Here is a 17,711-nt window from a genome sequence, read left to right as displayed (position 1 = left end):
TTACTTTTAAGAAAATACAAAGCAGGCTGAGGACACTTGAAGGGCAGAGCTGAGTGTCAAATAAACTGAAGCAGTATTGCTTCTGTTATCAACTGGAGTCATGCCTGGCGCTTTCAGTATAAAATAGAATATACCAAATAATCTGTACTCTATGTTTTAAAATGTTTTAATTTTTACAGCAATGGCTAAAACATACCTAGTATTTTAGATATGTGGCAAAAAAGCGACTGTAGTAATCCACTGTCAGAGATGTTTGTATATTTTATAGGAACAGATCATATGTTGGACTCATAAAATGACTTTTGAAATAAGTAATGATTTTTTAATTAATTTGAAAATAATAAAGAAAGCTAGAAACTCAAGTTACACAATTTACAAATGTTTTCTTTGATTTTACTCGGGTATTTAACAAAACTGTATGTTTTCAGAAAATTAAACCTTCTCCAAACCTGTTGAAGTTGTTCAGAGATTCACTCCTGAAGCTGATTGGAACCCCATTTTTCTATAAATGTTCAGGTAATGTCCTTGTGCTTATGATTTTCGTGTTTTGTGCAAAGGTTACTGTGGAGTGAGATATTCCCACTGACAACATTCTCATATTACTGCAAGTGCTCATAGCTGCACCAGGAGAAGCTGTACCCAATTCTCAGAACTTTTCTCTATGCAGAAGTAAATAACTTTTTACAGGTCTGTATTCTTCCTTCATGGTTAAACACATTAAATGACTTGAAGAGGTATTCATCTGGTGCCTCATCCTTATGCATAGCTGTATATATGTCTTAGGTGACTTTTTATACATCCTTCTCAGTCTGAAACATGAAGGACAAGATGGCCTGGCCAGTGCTCTCTTGACTGGTTGTAGCCAGAGCACCTCTGTGCAGAATCGAAGGGGAGGTTGTGGTGCTGTGCTTTAGGGCAGAGATGTAATACTCTCTGATGGGGCTCTGAATTCAGCAGGCTCTTGGGACATCTGGATGGGATGGGTTGCATCACTGTGTCATACTTTAAAGTCCATCAGTTTGGGAGTTCAGCTGAAGCTCTGGCAGCATGACAACATAACTGTTTCTCCCTTGCTCTTTGGAGGCTGCAGGTACTCGACTGCCTATGTCAGTGCTGTTGACAGGCAAGGCAGAGGGACTGTAGTGGAACACCCAGTACAATCCCCACATCTGTAAAATTTTCCTAAACATTTGCATTGTTCCTTAAGGATAGAAACAAAAAAAATTCATCATAAACTCTGTGGAAGACACATACCCATGTAGAGAGGTGTACGTTTCAGAGAAGGGGTGAGAAAGGTTATACCAGCAAACATTTCAAGCCCAGTATGCTTTTCCTGTGGATTGGATCATATCTGTGAAATGAAAAATACCAATTGTGGTAAAGGAGACAAATAATAATTAAAAATACCACTTAAATTCAGGGTAAATACTTTTTTTTCCCAGTCACATGGCTAATTCAGGAGAGAAGTCCTCAGTGGATTAGCAACATCACCATTTTGGTTTTTTGTACACCTTTCCATTACTTACGATTTATATATTAATTTCTGTGATGACCAATACTATGTCTTCTAAAAGGAGACCTCTATTAATTTCTTTGCTTTCAGCTTCTTGAAAAGAATGTCCTGTTGATAATATTTGATCCCTGTAAAATGTGATTTAGTTCTTCAGTACTCCTTTTTCAATCTCCATGTGAACATGTACCTTAATATCATTTTCATATAAAACTTTGGTGTCAGTTATTTATGTCGTGAAGCCAACCCTTGATATGTAAATCTTATTTGTGAAGCATCTGTTCTTCATCTCTCCGGTACAGTTAAAGAACATGGATCATCTGAAAAAACTTAGCTTTCCTTGCCTAGTTTATCAACACAGAATCTGCAATGCCATAGAGAGTTAGAGAGTCTTTGTGCTGCCTTTCAAAACTTCAGTATTGTCATAGTTAAATTGTCTTCCTTGTTGGGTTATTATTCCTTTCAAATGTAGATCTAAACAGAAACTGAAAGGAATATAGTCGAGCTCCCACACTGATTTTCTTCTTGAATATTTCATACTCTATAAAAATGAACACTGATGTTCTTTGTGGTGTTCCTACAGGGAAATAAGTACAATTGGGTCATCCAAGAGCAGTAGATGGACCATGACATTACCTATTCAAACAGTAGCCTGTGTGTATTTGCCAGCAAATCCTCTCTGCACAACAAACCTACTGTTTTAGCAAGTTACACAAGAGATTTTGTCCTCAGCTTTTGTTTAAGAGTTTCCTTGTAATTTATGTGTATGAATATTTATAAAAAGACCTGAAGAGATACAGGAAATGTACTGTGGAGATGATCATTTTTAGAAGAGCATGTTAGTACCTTAACATTCTCATCAGCAGGTTTTTTTCCACGAGTGACCTTGGTAAGCAGCCACATAGTGAGAGGCCAGAACAGCTAAGCAGAAGTGTTGTGTTCCTTACCAGGGACAAGCTGCCTCCTTCTTTGGCTAAGAGGTATAGCAGGATGCAAATAAAACTAAAACTCAATAACACTAAACCAGTGAAAGATCAGAGTCTGGGCATCAAGGTCAGGGATTCTGCAACACTTTTTAAGAAACATTTTGGAAAATGAAGCTTGGACAAGAAGAAGTCTATCAATGTGTAAGGCAATATCATGCAAAGTCAATGACTTTGTCTCAGGCTAACGCATTTCAAAACAGCATTTTCTTCACCTTACTGCTGTCAAACCTCTGGTCTCCTCTCCCCCAAATTTTCATTGGAGAGAAAAAAAAAAAGTTTTTCAATCAGGATAGACACTGCTGCTGCAGTTCCCTAGCTGTGGCACTGCTGTCCTGTCCAGCTCCAATCTCATTTCAGTGAGGCACAGCTCTGCCCCTCCTTACCCACCAAGACTTTTCACCATCACTCAGTGTTGTTTATTCCTATGTTCCAACCTCCCACTGCCCTAGCAGGTCTCTGGTAGCCACGGGTGTCTGCTCCTATGTCTTTCAGCAAGATTCCCATCAAACATCATTGTCAGGGACTGATAAGCTACCACCTGTCTGCAGTACACAGAGCTGCACTGCAGGCCATGGGCCTGCAGATTTCTGTTGTTCCTCTCCTCCTGCCCATGCTATGCTGCTGCTGTGCCTGTGTGTGGGCTGAGCCAGCACCTGAGGGCTCAGTGTCTCTGACATTGCAATCCTGGGGCAGCTCTCCCAGACTGTGAGTTGCAGGGGTGGCCAACTGGAGCTGGACTGATGGATGCGCTTGTGAGAGCCCTACAGCTGACAGCAGCTGCTCACCCTTCTCTCTGGTTTCTCTACCCTGATGTGTTTGGAGCAGCTGGTTGGGATGCAGAGCAAACAGCTGCAGATTTGCCTTTCTCTTCCATTGTGACTGACTCAGGGCACACTCACCAGGAGGGCTGGAAGCAGTGCACCTTGAGTGCCCTCTCACTCTTGCCTTCACTTCTCTGATAGTCACCCTCACTGCTGCCAGCATTGTTCTTTAGCACCATTTCTTGGTATCCTGCTGATAAAATAGGAAAAAAGTATTGTTGAGTCTCCAGGCATGATCGTATGGAAAAAAGCCAGAAGAGTGCAATACAAACTGCCTCAAATCAGAGAATAGCTAAATCCTTCAACATTGGTTGTTTAAAAGCTGGACTTTAAAAAGCCATATTTGGGGAGGAAAGCATTTCTTTGTCCACTGTGTAGTGTGGGGAAAAATCAAGAGAAAGAAAAAAGGTCTGTGAAGAAGGTGGTAGCTTCCAGCTGTTTATCATTGGCTTATTTGTTGGAAAAGAGTAGCAGGATCTCTGTGTTCAATAGCTGAGACAACCTGGGCGCACCTTGCTCTTTTCATGCTTCTGTTTCAAGGAAAGCATTTTTTAGCTCCTTGGTCTGTTTCCACTCCTTGTTATTGCTTGCAACATGCCAGAGAGCATCTTGGGGAGCTGCAGGGCTCTCAGTTTACAGGTGGAGGATCAGTGGGGAGCCAGGGGCTGCGGCTCCTCTGAGGAGCAATGTGAGGTAGCCGTCAGACAGCTATGGCTTCTAGTGGTGTGCTTGCCTATGCTGAAAACTTAGATGCTCACTACAGAGACCTTTTACCTCCTGTATTAAAATCATGATCGTGTTGACTAATTACAAGTTCTTTGATGTTGGCTAACTACCTTGAACTTGCTTTTAGTTTCAGATAATTGTAAACAGATATATAACATGCAAAATAGATTATAGTTTCAAACATTTATACTAAAAAACAGAGGAAACAACAAGAAAGAAAATCACCAGCAGAAGAAAAATTAGCTATTAATTTTTTTCTCAAAAAAGTTGAAATCTGAAAAACCTCCTTCCTTCTATGTGGTTAATTTGCTGCAGATTTCCTGATCTGCATTGTTAAGGGCATTACTTTTTTGCCTAGTGTCTCAGATTGCATTCATTAGATTGCAAAAACTTTTAGCACTTTTTTTTTTTTTTTTTTTTTTTTTTTTTTTTTTTTTTTTTTTTTGTTGTTGTTGTCTGCAGGGGTCACAGTCACATTTATAATTCTTTGGAGTGTATTAATGTCACTTATCCAGGTTGTAGTTCCTCAACCCTCCTGACATATGGTGTCCCTTTGGCACATCAGGAGCTGTCTTCCATATGTCCGTCATCAGCACCTTAACACAGTGAAGAAAATCTTCTCACCTGCCTTGTCGCCCCCAGGCTCACTGTGAAATAATCTACTGAATCATATTTTTCTATCATCTTTTATATAGGTTATATGATCTCCTAAGTTAGTCTTTGAAGGACCCTGTTTACTCACTCTTTACCTATACCAGGTTTGAGGTATTCTAAATGTGGTTGTGCATTTCAGATTGAACTTCAGAAAGCAGTCTATAATTTGTCTTCTCTATTATGTATGGTATTCTAATCAAAAGGAGAAAAAGGTCAGAGACACACATTAAAAAAAAAAGGTAATATCACAAAGCATTTGAACTTTCCATCTTATTGTTGGTGTGTCTGTGTGCTAAGCCTTTATGGTTGTGTTCATATGTTCAAAGTCCATTTTTGAAATTTGCTTCTGATGATTAAATGCATCCTAGTATGAAACTGTCCTTAGCAAATACTCTAAATATGTGTTACATTCAAACATATAATTATGTTCAGCAAATACATTTGATATTTTGATATTTTTAGTAGATGTAATTATTTTTCTCCTTAAAATATACATAATTCAATAAACCTATGCCAACTAAATGTTTGATTTACATAGATGGAATATTTACAAGGATTGATAGTAAAAGGTGCTGATCCACTCTTGACTTCAGCAAAGGCAATAAAAGGCTGGAACTAGATTTGGCGAAAAAAAATCCCACTAATTTCTCTAGTCAAATTAGCATTGCCTACTGCTATGTTGTATGTTGTCCTCAAATATGACAGAAATATGTTGGTAAATATAAGGAAAAGCGGTTTGGAAATGACAAAGGTACTACAAAGTGGATAAATGCATAGTCTCCAGTTAACACCAACTATAACAAGAGCATTTGGGAGATGTTAAGCAAATTAGTCTTGGTGTGCTATGCGTAATTGCTAATTATTTTTTCCAAGATAACTCATTTATGTCATTTTCCTATAGTATTAGGTCATTTGCTTTAAAGTGTTTCACTTTGCATCCTTTGAAGGCAGTAACAGAACCCCTGCTGATTTTGAGGTTAGAATCTAAGAATCAAAGAATGGTTTATAGATGCCACCAACTTGTGTGGCTTTCTCTTCTCCTAAGAATTTAGTTGAGTGGCAATGCATTGAGATTTCAGCATAAGGTATTTTGCTGACGGGTGAAGGAAATAATTTCTTGTGCAGATTTGCCCTCTGCCAGGATGGCAAGGTGCTGAATACTTCTTTTCTTTCTGAAGGAAAACTCCCCTATAAATGAAAGCAAATAAACCCAACCAAACAAAAAAGGCTTATAAATTCTTTGGAATGACATGATTTACCCTGATGGATAATTCTTCTTTGTAGAAATGTTTTACCCTATTATACTCGTACATTTCTTTTTTTGACTTTCTCAGGTGTCCTTTTCTGTTTGAAATAAAAGATAATTACTACTGTATTTTCAAGAAAACAAAATTAGAATAATAACTACTTTTGTAATATAGTGCTTTATTAAAAGAGTAAGTTCATTTGAGAGCAAAGAAATTAATCTTCTGCTTGTTATGAACAGCCAGCCATTGGAGTAAAAAGTGAAAATTACTTATTGGAGTAATAAGTTCCACAGGGTTTCAGATCATGAGGAGTGAAATATAACAAGTATATTATTATAAAATAGGAAAACTGGGTTCCAGCTCTCTGAATTTTAAAAAAATTCAGCTCGTGGTGAATTTATTGAACTTATTGGTTACTGATGGCTCTAGTGGTATGTGCAGTAACTGTACAAAGATGCCTTACTCTTTACTGGTTCATGTGTAAACCAGCTGTTTGCTGACTTCATGAGTTTTGCCTTTATTTTTCATGTTTGTACGAAACACAAAGATCTAGCCTGAATATTTCAGTTATTTCTGTTTGAAGGAACTGATTATCAAGCATCTTGTGTTTATTGATTTATCCTCAGTGCTCTTCACATCATTCTTAGTCTGTGTTTGGAGAATCCTCCCTTTTTTTTGTTCTTTCTCATTGGCATCTCAGCTGTGATCTGTCCACTCCTCACTGGAAGAAGTTCTTTTCTACCATCTTTCTGACTGCCTTTGTTTTAACCTGCCTCACTGACTGCCCTTTTTTCAACCTCAGATAATTTTATTAAAATTATATCGATTTACTGCTTTCTTACTGTTGCTTGGACATACCTATAAATCAGTGCCTTTAATAGTCATCTTAGCGTACCTCTGTTTCTTTGCTTCTTTCATATATTTTTCTCATTTCCCCTTTCTTTCCATAGCAGCTGCCTAATTCTTGTTAGGTCCTTATCTATTCTTTGCTAATTTGAGAATGAGATGTAGTTCTATCATGTTTGAGCAGAGTGCAGTAAATTCTACATCTCTCACTTGTGCAGTAAATTCTGCATGCCTCTCTTCAGTGAGCTTATGGACTTGTCCATGTCATCTTCAAGCAATATCATGGTAACTCATATCATGTCAAATGTTCTTACCATCGTACCCTTTGATTTGATTTTTGCTCTTATCAACTTGGACTCTCACCTCGTCCTTGTGGTCAGAATGATGCATTCTTTACACGTTGACACAGACAAAGAAAAAAAGAGGAAATAAGTAAATATAAACATTAGAGACTGAAGAAGGTGCAGAAACACAGTCCATCCCAGCTGCATGTTGCAACACTGTGCACATATGGTAGCACAGTCAATTTAAAAAAAGTGACATGTAGTTTTCCATACCTTGCATCCCTTCCCTCCCATTTTCTCTGTGCTTCATAAGAACACTCTGTAAGACAAATATGCATTAACAACCTGGGCTGAGTTACATGAAAAATGAAGTGCAGAAAGGCTGGGAAAAAGAAGTGGTATTGTATTTAGCGGGAGATAAAATGGACAGTAGAAAAATCAGAAAACAAAATAAGCCTTGGGTAGCTTTTTTTGCCTAGGTTTAGTCTTTGCTTTTCAGATTGTCTTTTATATAATTTAATAATGTTGTATTTTGTTTACAGTGTACAGTGTCTACCTTGAAACAGTGATGTACAGCATAACTGTTAGCACAATAATTGTCAGTTATCCAATATTCATGTTGTATCTACAGAACTCCCTTTAGTATCTTGTAATCTCAGTTTAAACTTAAATTCATTCTGGTCTTGATCTATAGCACTTGCATATGGCGCATGTGGTTTTGTTTTGGTAGGTTTTTTGAATGTCATAGTTGACTAATTTAAAATACTGTCACTTTACCGCCCCTTTATAAATCTTCAACATCAGTTCTTTTTATTTTTTCCTCTTTAAGACACCAAGTATTAGAATAATTTTTAAAATTTCTAAAATTGCCACCCTGTCCTCTGTGCTGTCCTAGAGTCCCAGAAGAATCTGATTCTGTCACTTACTTCTTTGGCTTTTGCAGCTGTCCAAGTTAATTTTTTCCTAAATTAGGAATAACATTTATCTCAATTTAAGTCTTTCTGCAGTCCTTTCAGGTTTTCCCTACTTATACTTCAAGATTTACATTGCTGTAGTAACATTTGCCCTCACAAAACATACACAAATTCCTCTTGACTTTTTATGCATGTAGTAGTAAGGTCATTATTTGTCTCCTTGTTTTAAAATGATCAAGCCAATTAGAAAAGAAAAAAATGAGGGCTACAATACAATGGGTCATCACATTTACTAATTATCGAGAGGATAGCAGGTACTTTTTTCATGTTGAACTGTTCTTGTCTATTTCTTCCCGAATATTATAAACTTCAAAAAAATCTATTTGATCATATAATAACTTTTTACATGAAAATTAATGGACTTTTTAATTTTTTTTTTTATGTCTGGGCATTGTGATGGCTGTCATGTTTTTCTGCTTATCATTTTAACATGTCTTGGTAGTTTCTTTTCAGTCTCGTAAGGGGCTTTGCATATAAAATGTCTGCAGCTTCTCTCTGTAGCTGTCTTTCATCAAATCTAGTAAGAAATCTAATTTTAAACAGCATATTCACACATTGTAATAAAGAAGTTAATTATCAAGTCACTACCGGGGCCCAACAAAAGCCTAACCATATTTGAGACTATTGGGATTTCTTCTTGTATTTGGCTTTGTTATTACCTCTGTTCTAGGCTCTCCCACAACAAGTGAGAGCTTCGTCATCTCATTCAGTTAAGGAAATGCTAGACAGACTTACAGCCTAAAAAATTGTCGTTTTGGGCATGGCAGGAAGCAAGTAGTACTTTCAAGTGGCACATGACTTCTGGTAATTTTGCAAACCATCAGTACTGGGTAATAATAACCTGTGATTTTAACCTACTATTTTCAACACATTGAAGAATAATTACAGAATAGTCCACCCATATTTCAGTTACAACAGTATAGAGGGATGAAGAAAAACAAATTTTTTTAACTTTTCTCAATCTCCATGTAGAAGAATGGGAGGAAAATTGCCAGCTTCCTGAGAAATCAAGGCATTTCCAATGAAATGGGAAAGAAGGAAAGGGTGCAAAATTTAGAGGAAGGGAAGAGGGAAGAGAAAATGAAAAGTCATCTGGTTCTCTAGAGGTCAGCCACACTGTGAGTGATTGACTGAGTGATTGGATTTGTTTTGTTGCTGCTATCTCTGGAGCAAACATCACATCCATCTTACATGCAAGTTCATATAAAAATTTATTTGGAGAAACTTCTGTGTTTTGTTCTGCTGTGACTCATGTAGAGAAAATTAGTACAGAGTCCTTCTTGCTAAGTATCTACATCTGCTATGGCTCATCCCAGCTTCCTGATAAAGCATACAACTACCAGATGTTATGTGAAGGGTGGCTTGTTGGCAGCTGGATGGAATGGCCAAGGTTTGATTGCTAAGCAGTATGACTTGTCAAAACATATGAGCCATGTCAATGTTACTCTGCATTCCACGTTTTTTGTCTGCAGCCCTAAACCCGTAAGTCGTGCAATGAAGTTGTAACATCTGAAGGAATATGATAAGCTTTACTGCACTGAACAAAAATGGCATAAATGGGGAGCATCTGTCATGTATTTAAAATGAGTAGTTGTGGTGTTTTTCTCGTTATTCAAATTGCTTTTGGGTAGTTCTGCATATCTCTATCAAATCTTATATGTTATATGTGAAATACAAAATACTAAATGATAAAATTATTAAATGTTCATTTTTTTGTGACACTGGGAGACACTGGAGCAGTAACAAAATACTTACGCAACGTGAGTACAATACAGTGGGTCAGTTCTTGACAGCAAAACTTTATTTTAAAGCGTTCTTGTTTGCTAGGTTATTATAGGAAGCACTTCATAGTTGCTTCTTCTAAGTCAGTGTCTGAGCCTTGGAAATTGAAATATGAAAGCAGGGTCTACTCTGCGATGGTGATCCCTAAATGGGTGTTTATCCTAAGAAAAAGAGCTATCCTAGTGCTGGCTGACCGGTTCCAAGGTTCTCTTTAAATAACTCTGTAATTTCATTGAATGCTGAATTTGTACAAAGCATTAAATTGGCTGGTTTTTCTCTATGGGGAGAGGTGGCAAGGAATTTTTCCAGAAGAGCTGGAAACATATAACATAACAAAACATACCTTGTTTTCTGACCTTGATTCTATTTTATCACTATTTTTGCTAAGCTGGACAAAATCAAATACATTAAGTGTTTTATCATCAAGTTTAATACCAGCTCAGTCTTTGTTCCGAGTCCAAGAGTATTTGTGTCTTTTTGTACACTTAAACACTGGTGTAGTCTTTATAGAACCACTGGAGCTGTGATTGAAAATGTGCTGGTGTTACCTTTACTTTAGAGAAAGTAGTTTTACAATGCCCTTAGAGGTTGTTTAGATATAATTCCATCGTTTATATGGTCAGATTGTAAGTGTTATTTATATCTTTTTTTGAATTTTTGCTGGAGTTCAGTCAGGAAGAAATACCTAACGTGGCTAATACCCCTTATTTGTGAATAAAAAATTTTTTTTGTAAAATCAGACAATGACGTATTCCCTCCTTCAGAGTCATTCCAGAAAACTAAGTCTTTCTTTTTTTCCTTATACTTGAAATCTTTGTTTATGACATGGACAACTCACCGCTATTGTGGTTTCTTCTCTGTTTGTTCTTCCTCTACACTCCAGCCTAGTAAAAGATTGCAGTGGAAATAATGTGTCTCTCCAGCAAGTCAACCAGATTGTGGCTTCTTAAGTATTCCTGTTGTGTCTTCCTTTTGCCTCAAGTTTAGCTGCCACTTCTGGAGGTTCATCCTGTCTCTGCACTTGCACTTATCCATTGTTCTTATTTCTCTTTAATGCTGCCCTTCAGTGTGTCAGACCTTCATGCTGACAGCAATATACAATGCTTTCCATGTTTTCTTTTCATTTATGCTTTCACTTCTTTTTCAAAACCGATTAATAATAATTACCCATGTAATAAAACTAAATATGTTATATAATTTAAAAACAAACAAAAAAGAAACATGGTATTCTAAATTATATGTTGACGTTGCCGTCTGCCAGGTGTCACCTCTTGAGAAGTTTGTGCCTTTTCTCCGTTCATCTGGAGGCTGTTACTCATACTTGAGCAACTGGCCACATATTTTTGGCACACAGACCCCCGGAGAATGGGAAGGTGCACAGTGCCCTGCTGCAGGTGAGTACGTGCTGCCCATGGGCTCGCATAGTCCAGCAGTCCAGCTGGAGGGCACAGACCCAAGCTGTGGGGTAGCATTGCAACCCTCCTTTGTCACAGTCCCACATTCTTCCCTGATGACATGGACTAGTGCATGTTAGGAGAGCAGAAATCAGAGCTGTGTTAGCCATATAGACAGCAGAACTGTTCCCAGTTTGTCTGATGCAAATATCAATGGCTTGCAGCATTCAAGAGTCTGTCCTGTACCTTAATGCTCTCTGTAAAGGATGTAGACTCATAGAACATTTTGGATTGAAAGGGACATTTAAAGGTCATCTAGTCCAACCTTCATCTGCAGTGAGCAGGGTCACCTTCAACTTGATCAAGTTGCTCAGAGCCCTGTCCAGCCTGGCCTTGAATGTTTCCAGGAATGGGGTCTCATGAGGGCAGAGGAGAGGGACAGGATCATCTCTCTCGGCCGTGTTTCTTTTGGTGCAGCCCAGGACACAGTTGTCTATCTGGGCTGCAAGCACACATTGCTGGCTCATGTCCAGCTTTTCATCCACCACTAACTCCCAGTCTTTCTCAGCAGGGCTGCTCCCAATCCCTTCATCCCTCAGACTGTACTGATACTGGGGGCTGCCCCGACCCGCGTGCAGGATCTTGCATTGAGCCTGATTGAATTCTCTCTCTCATTCCTTGCAGGATGGAGGATGTATTCTAGCCTGTCACATAAATGCTATTAAGTTCCACCATCCTAAATTTTTACTATGGCAATTCAAGACATAATTACATATATTACAATCTGAAATGAGACAGATCCAAATACTTTTTCTTCACATTTTGTTCAAGCCAAAATCAGATGCTTTTTCTTCCTTTTATGTCTGTCTGCTGAAAAGCATCATTTGTCCATTTCTCCCATTGACCAGTGTTTACTGAGATGCTCCTTGTTTTAACCAGTGTGGGATGGTGAAGCGTGATGTTATTAGACACAGCAGTCTGTTTGCCTGACAGTACCACCAGAGATGAACCTGTCACAAATGTCTCCACTGAAAAGTATTGCTCAAAAGCCTTTTTGTCAGATTACTTGACACTTGCTCATGAACTATGACTAACATTGCCTCTTAAAACACTCTGTATGTTTATTTTATAAGCCATATGGCCCAAACTGGCTTTGTGTTGTACAGGTGTGAAAGACAGTCTGGATAGATTTAATTACTTTGGACTTCTGAGCTTTACAGTAAAAAAAGTTTCCATGGTAAAGTAATTACTGTACTATGTTTTATATAATTTATCCCTATTTCCCTCAGGTTATTTCTTGATATTTTTTTCACTTTCTTCTGGAAAACTATGTTTTCAGGAAAAAAACCAAAACACCTAAATAATTAGTTCTGTAAAAGAATCGCTGTGCATATTTTACTTAACAGCCATGTATTTCACATCTGGTTTTAGGAGCTGAGAGATTTCACCTAAGGGTTTTGCTAATGGATCACTGGAAGTCTGTGAATATATATCTTTCTGCCCTTGTGGGAACTTTGTAGAATAGTTAATAGAATCTGAATTAGTGATCCTCACTAGTTAGTTAGAGCCTTTTTCCTTTGTAGTTCTTTTAACACTTTGTAGCTGTTAAAAGTGTTATGTATACAAAATAGTAGGTGAGAACCCTTTCAGATGAATAAAAGATTTAAATATGTCTGGGCCATCAGTTTTCCTTTGCAAGAGCTCTCACTTAGTGAAGTGTTGACTGTGGTAAGCGTGATGCATGATAAGCAAATGGAGGTCTTCACTGAGCACAGTTTTCTTAAATTATTTTTTGATATTATAAAAATATTTTGCTGTAGTTCAGCTGTAGGTTTCTCAGAAGTAGTAACCAAATTCATGGGTAACAGTTCCTGGCAAAGTAATGCAGGAATTGTTCTCAGAGGATGCTGCAGCCTGGATGTTTAAAATACAATGCAGGTCTGCCTTTTGTGTGCCCTTAATCTGAAACCGGGCAATGCGTCAGTGTACATTGACTTGTTATTCTACAGTGTGATAAATAATTGTATGGACTTGTTCTTAGTGATGCATTTTCTTAGGCTTTTTGTCTTACAATCAGTGATTTAAATGTCATTAGATAACATGCGCATAGTTATGATATAAACCATGCAGAGCTTGCAGTTTTTTTCTCCTGCCATAAATATTCCATCTATGAAAAAGATGCAATGTAATACAAAGAAATGATTGAACAGGAACATATCAAGGAATGTACACACAAGCATGTTTTTAGCTCAATGTAAATTAATCCATGCATAAACTATGAGAGTCTGAAGATGGCCGTAAGCTCTATCCTGATTTTTACCTTATAATATACTGAAAAATGATCTGTGATGCTGAAAGATGGTTATTTTTGGCAACCTATATCAATTTCCTATTCACACAGCAACTGGTGGCAACTAAAAATAATCCTGGTTTAGTACTAGCTAAAAATCTGGTTGCATTTGGCACACGAACAACATGCACAAATAAAATTTAAGATCCCCCTGTTCTGCTATTTCATTCGAGCCCACTCATCAGGCTTAGTTTGCTGCCATTTGAAAGCTATTGAAAAGCCATTAACTGGCAGGACTGTGAAAACCGCAGTGCAGCAGCACACCTCAGTGCTGGAAGAATGTGTCTGCAAGTGCACACCAATTAAATCCTTCTATTCCTGGGGATGTGGGATTAGGAGCGGTGTCAATCAATTGTGCTACAATAGCACGTGCAGTAGTCATGGTTCAAGACGCACAGAGGTTTATCGTAACTCCAGCAGCCGGGTGAGGGTGACTTGGAAGCCTCTGCAAGATCCTGGAACAGAATCTACATTCAATAATGTATTCTGAGGTGTACTGGATACCTGAGGAAGGGCTTTAAATAATGCATTTTCTGGGCATGACAGTTGTAGCAGAAGAGAATGCTGAAACCTGTAGCAAGACTACAGCCTGAGATGAAAGAATGTCTCATTACCATTTTATCAAATGCTGTAAGTAACAAAGTGGTTATTTTGCTTTTAAAACTGTCTTTTTATTTTCTGAGGTGTGTCTTTTCATTACATATGCAAAAAGTCGAAGGCAGATGCTGCATGATGTCAACATAGTAGTGGGGAAGGGGAGTTGTTACTTTGCATGTGAATATACAGGCAGAGCCCGGGATTTCTTTCTCTCCTCTGTTCAGAGGTAACTTCATTGTGTGTGTAATAATGCTCTCATTTGGAACTTCGTAATGATCAGCTTGTAAAACTTTTGTTTAAATTAATTACCAAAGAATGTAATGTCCAAAAAGAAGAAATGTCATTCACAGCATTATGTTAAGGACGTCTTTAAGGACAACCTTAGAACATGGCTCTCACACTTTGCAAGGGTATACAAATGAGAATAGCTTTATAATTATGAGCCCAGCTCATCATCTACTGTAGATCAAATGCTTGTATCCTCTCTTTATCAGAATATTTAGCTATTCAGTGTGACAGAATTAAAAAATTAATAATGAACTTTTAACCTTGAATCATGTAAGCTGCCTCCTTAAAGACATCCTGGAACTGGGATCTGTGCTAAATGTATTTGATTCATTGCAGAGGAAATTCCTGACAGCATTTTTTTCTTCTTAAGGTTGCTTGTCTTCCTAGCTGCACATTTTTCAATCTTCTAGGATTTGCCTTAGAAAGTATCCAGGAACTGAGTGGAAATTGCTGGGTTTTCATCAGAGAAATGAATTATTCTTTAGATACTTATTTTGGACAGCCAGCAATAGTTTGATAGCCATAAATATTTTTTACTGAAGGACTTAAAAAACTTCAGACTTTAGTGATTATGGCACAGTTTTTACATGTCAAATAGCAGATTGCTGTAAAAGGTTTTCTCTCCAGACTCTGGTCTTTGATGACTTAAGCATACCAAGGACATTTTAAAACTATTTCTAAGACACTGTATTATAGTTAATAAATGAGTAATGTGGTTCTTTGCTGTCTTAATATGAAATTAAGGTGCTCTGGAAGTATTTTAGTAATTCAAGGAAAAATTATTTATGTGAGTTTCCTCTTGTCTGGATTCAATGGGACTTGTGTATGGACTGCTTTTAATACTAGTGGGAGTTACAATTCCCTGTTCATGGGGAGAAGCACAGATTAGTTTTATTGTACAGTTCCAAGGGTGCATTCTAGGAATAAATCTTCGAGCTTGTATTGAGATTTGATGAATGCAAATGAGGAATTTGCAACATAATAACTATCTTGATGATGTCAAAAAAGTATTGTTTGGTCTTTATTCACTTTAAAATTACTCTTAAAGTGAAATTCCAGCAAGTTTGTGTAGGCATGTGAGTGTCAATAGCATACTAAATAAGTAACTCTTCAGTGAAACTCTAGGAAAGATATGAGGATGACCCTGAGGTTCTTGTGTTAAAAGGGAGCAAATAATGACAAATTGGGATGTTCATCACATTGATTGCAGAGGTGAAGGACTAAAACACAGCAGAGGGAAATGTGAATGTACAGCATCAGTTTTGTCAATAATACTTGTTTCCTCTTTTTCAGATTTGGAATTTTGATTAGTGATTTCTCAGTAAATTGGGGTGTTTTACCACACAGCTCTTTTCTTTCCAAATAGTGGCTTTAGAAGACAACAGATACTGGCTGGAGCCTGAGAGGAGGTTTTATCACTTCCTATGCTTCTCAGAATTGGCAAAAGTGCTTCCGTTTCCACCTGTAATTACTGAAGGAGAAGAACTTCCTCTTCAATGCTCCCCTGAGCGTTATTATTTGACTTAACATGTCAATATGTTGCAGAGATCTGTGTTCGGCAGACAGCTGGCATCAGAGATGGGCCAGGGCTGCAAGCGCAGTTGCAGCGCCAGCAGTGCTCTGAGATGTGCTGAGAACAGCTGAATCTCACAGTGGTCAGAAAGTGACTCTTCACACCTCGCTTTGCTTTAATTCATTTCACCGATGATTTCTGTATATCAGAAAGATGTAACGCTGAGAAGGGGTATAGCTATTCTCCAGTGATGTTAGTACAATTTTAATAATATTCTTTCATTTTTTTCTGTGCATTGCTCCCATTAGAAGGCTGTGAAAATGAGATATACTTCACCATATAAGTCATCATCTTGTCATAAGACCTTTCAGGCTGGAAAGATCCAACTTTGAAACGTCTCCAGTCCACCATAGACTCCTAAAATCGTTAATGTTGGAAAAGACCTCTAGGATCATGGAGTCCAACCATTAACCTAACACTGCCATATCCATCACTAAACCACATCCCTAAGCACCGTATCTACACATTTTTTGAACAGTTCCAGGGATTGTGATTCAACCAATCCCTGGGCAGACTGTTCCTGTGTTGATCGCCCTTACAGTGAAGTAATTTTTCCTAATATCCAATCTAAACCTCCTCTGGCACAACTTAAGGGCATTTCTCCTTCTCCTATCTCTTGTTACATGGGAGAAGAGACTCATTACAGCCTCCTCTAAGACAATTGTAGAGAGCAATAAGGTGTCCCCTGAGCTTCCTTTTCTCCAGGTTAAACAACCCACCTCTCTCAGCTGCTCCTTGTAAGACTTGTGCTTCTGACTCTTCTCCAGCTCTGTTGCCATTCTCTGGATACTCCCTCCTGCTCTGAGCAGGGGTAGCTGCATGGTCAAACCAGATTTTCTGGGACCATGCCCAGTGAGGTCTTTCATCCCAGTAATACTCTGGAATTGCGCCTGGTGCAGCCATCATGTTGTCTTTAGCTGGCACCTGCAGCATGTAACACACAAGCTGAATGTGTGTCTGCCTGTTGGAGCAGCTCATGTTGTCCCTACTTGTGCCCATCTCCTTTTTGCAGCCAAGTATCTCTGCTGCTCAGAGCTGTCTCTGTCTGTGCTAGTAGCTAATCCTTGGCAATCTGTGAGCATGAGTATTTAGAAGAGAACAGAGGTTTGCAGGAGAGTATCACATATTATCTGCCAGCTGCAGGGTACCATTTTATCTCGATGATTTGTGTGACAGGCTGTACAAATGAGTGTAATTTTGAAAATTAGGCAGCACCTTGCTGCTGTCTTCTCTCCCTTGTATATCTAGTTATGATATAAATAGCATAATTTACGTGTTATGGCAGTGGTTTTCCACCTTTGCTCTGGACTTCCTCTGAGGGATCTGGAAAGGTAACTAAGAAAAATGGTGCTCTATCAAAGGGGCTTAAAAGTTTGTTACTCCAGAGTCTGTTTTCCACTGCAAATGCTATAGAGGTGCATTACTGCAAACAGAATTAAAACCTTGCTATATATAAGGAGTTATAGTCATGCCAGGTGGAAGTCCAAGCCAAGTGAATTTATCCAAATATTAGGATCATCAAATCTGAACATCAGCCTCTACTTCTGTTCTTTCTGGTTTACCTCTGTTTCCAATTCCTTTAAATCCTTTGTATGAATTAAAACCCATTGAATAGTGCTGTGTTACAGCTCAATACCTTCAGAGATCTGGGATGGAAATACTAATTAGATGTTTATTGA

The 17,711-nt window shown here is 38.1% G+C and overlaps 1 protein-coding gene across 4 annotated transcripts in view; it reads left to right on the top strand.

Annotated features, from left to right (window-relative positions):
* MYO16 (myosin XVI) overlaps nt 1-17,711 on the top strand; it is a 371,250-nt gene that overhangs the window by 65,041 nt on the left and 288,498 nt on the right. The window contains exon 1 of one of the 4 annotated variants that reach the window (XM_017737062.1): nt 429-516. The exons of 2 other annotated variants lie outside the window; for them this stretch is intronic. Coding sequence is in view for 1 of the 2 variants with exons in the window: in XM_017737060.1 (XP_017592549.1) it covers nt 14,177-14,204 (28 nt within the window). In the remaining variant the exon portion in view is untranslated. Of the gene's footprint in view, nt 1-428; nt 517-13,819; nt 14,205-17,711 lie in introns of those variants that run through there. One more of the 4 variants, XM_017737060.1, reaches the window with a different exon arrangement.

The sequence above is a fragment of the Corvus brachyrhynchos genome, unplaced genomic scaffold (assembly GCF_000691975.1).
Source record: "Corvus brachyrhynchos isolate BGI_N302 unplaced genomic scaffold, ASM69197v1 scaffold83, whole genome shotgun sequence".
NCBI classification, from domain to species: domain Eukaryota; kingdom Metazoa; phylum Chordata; class Aves; order Passeriformes; family Corvidae; genus Corvus; species Corvus brachyrhynchos.
The sequence above is the reverse complement of the archived record's forward strand: the minus strand, read 5'-3'. Positions and strand labels throughout refer to the sequence as shown.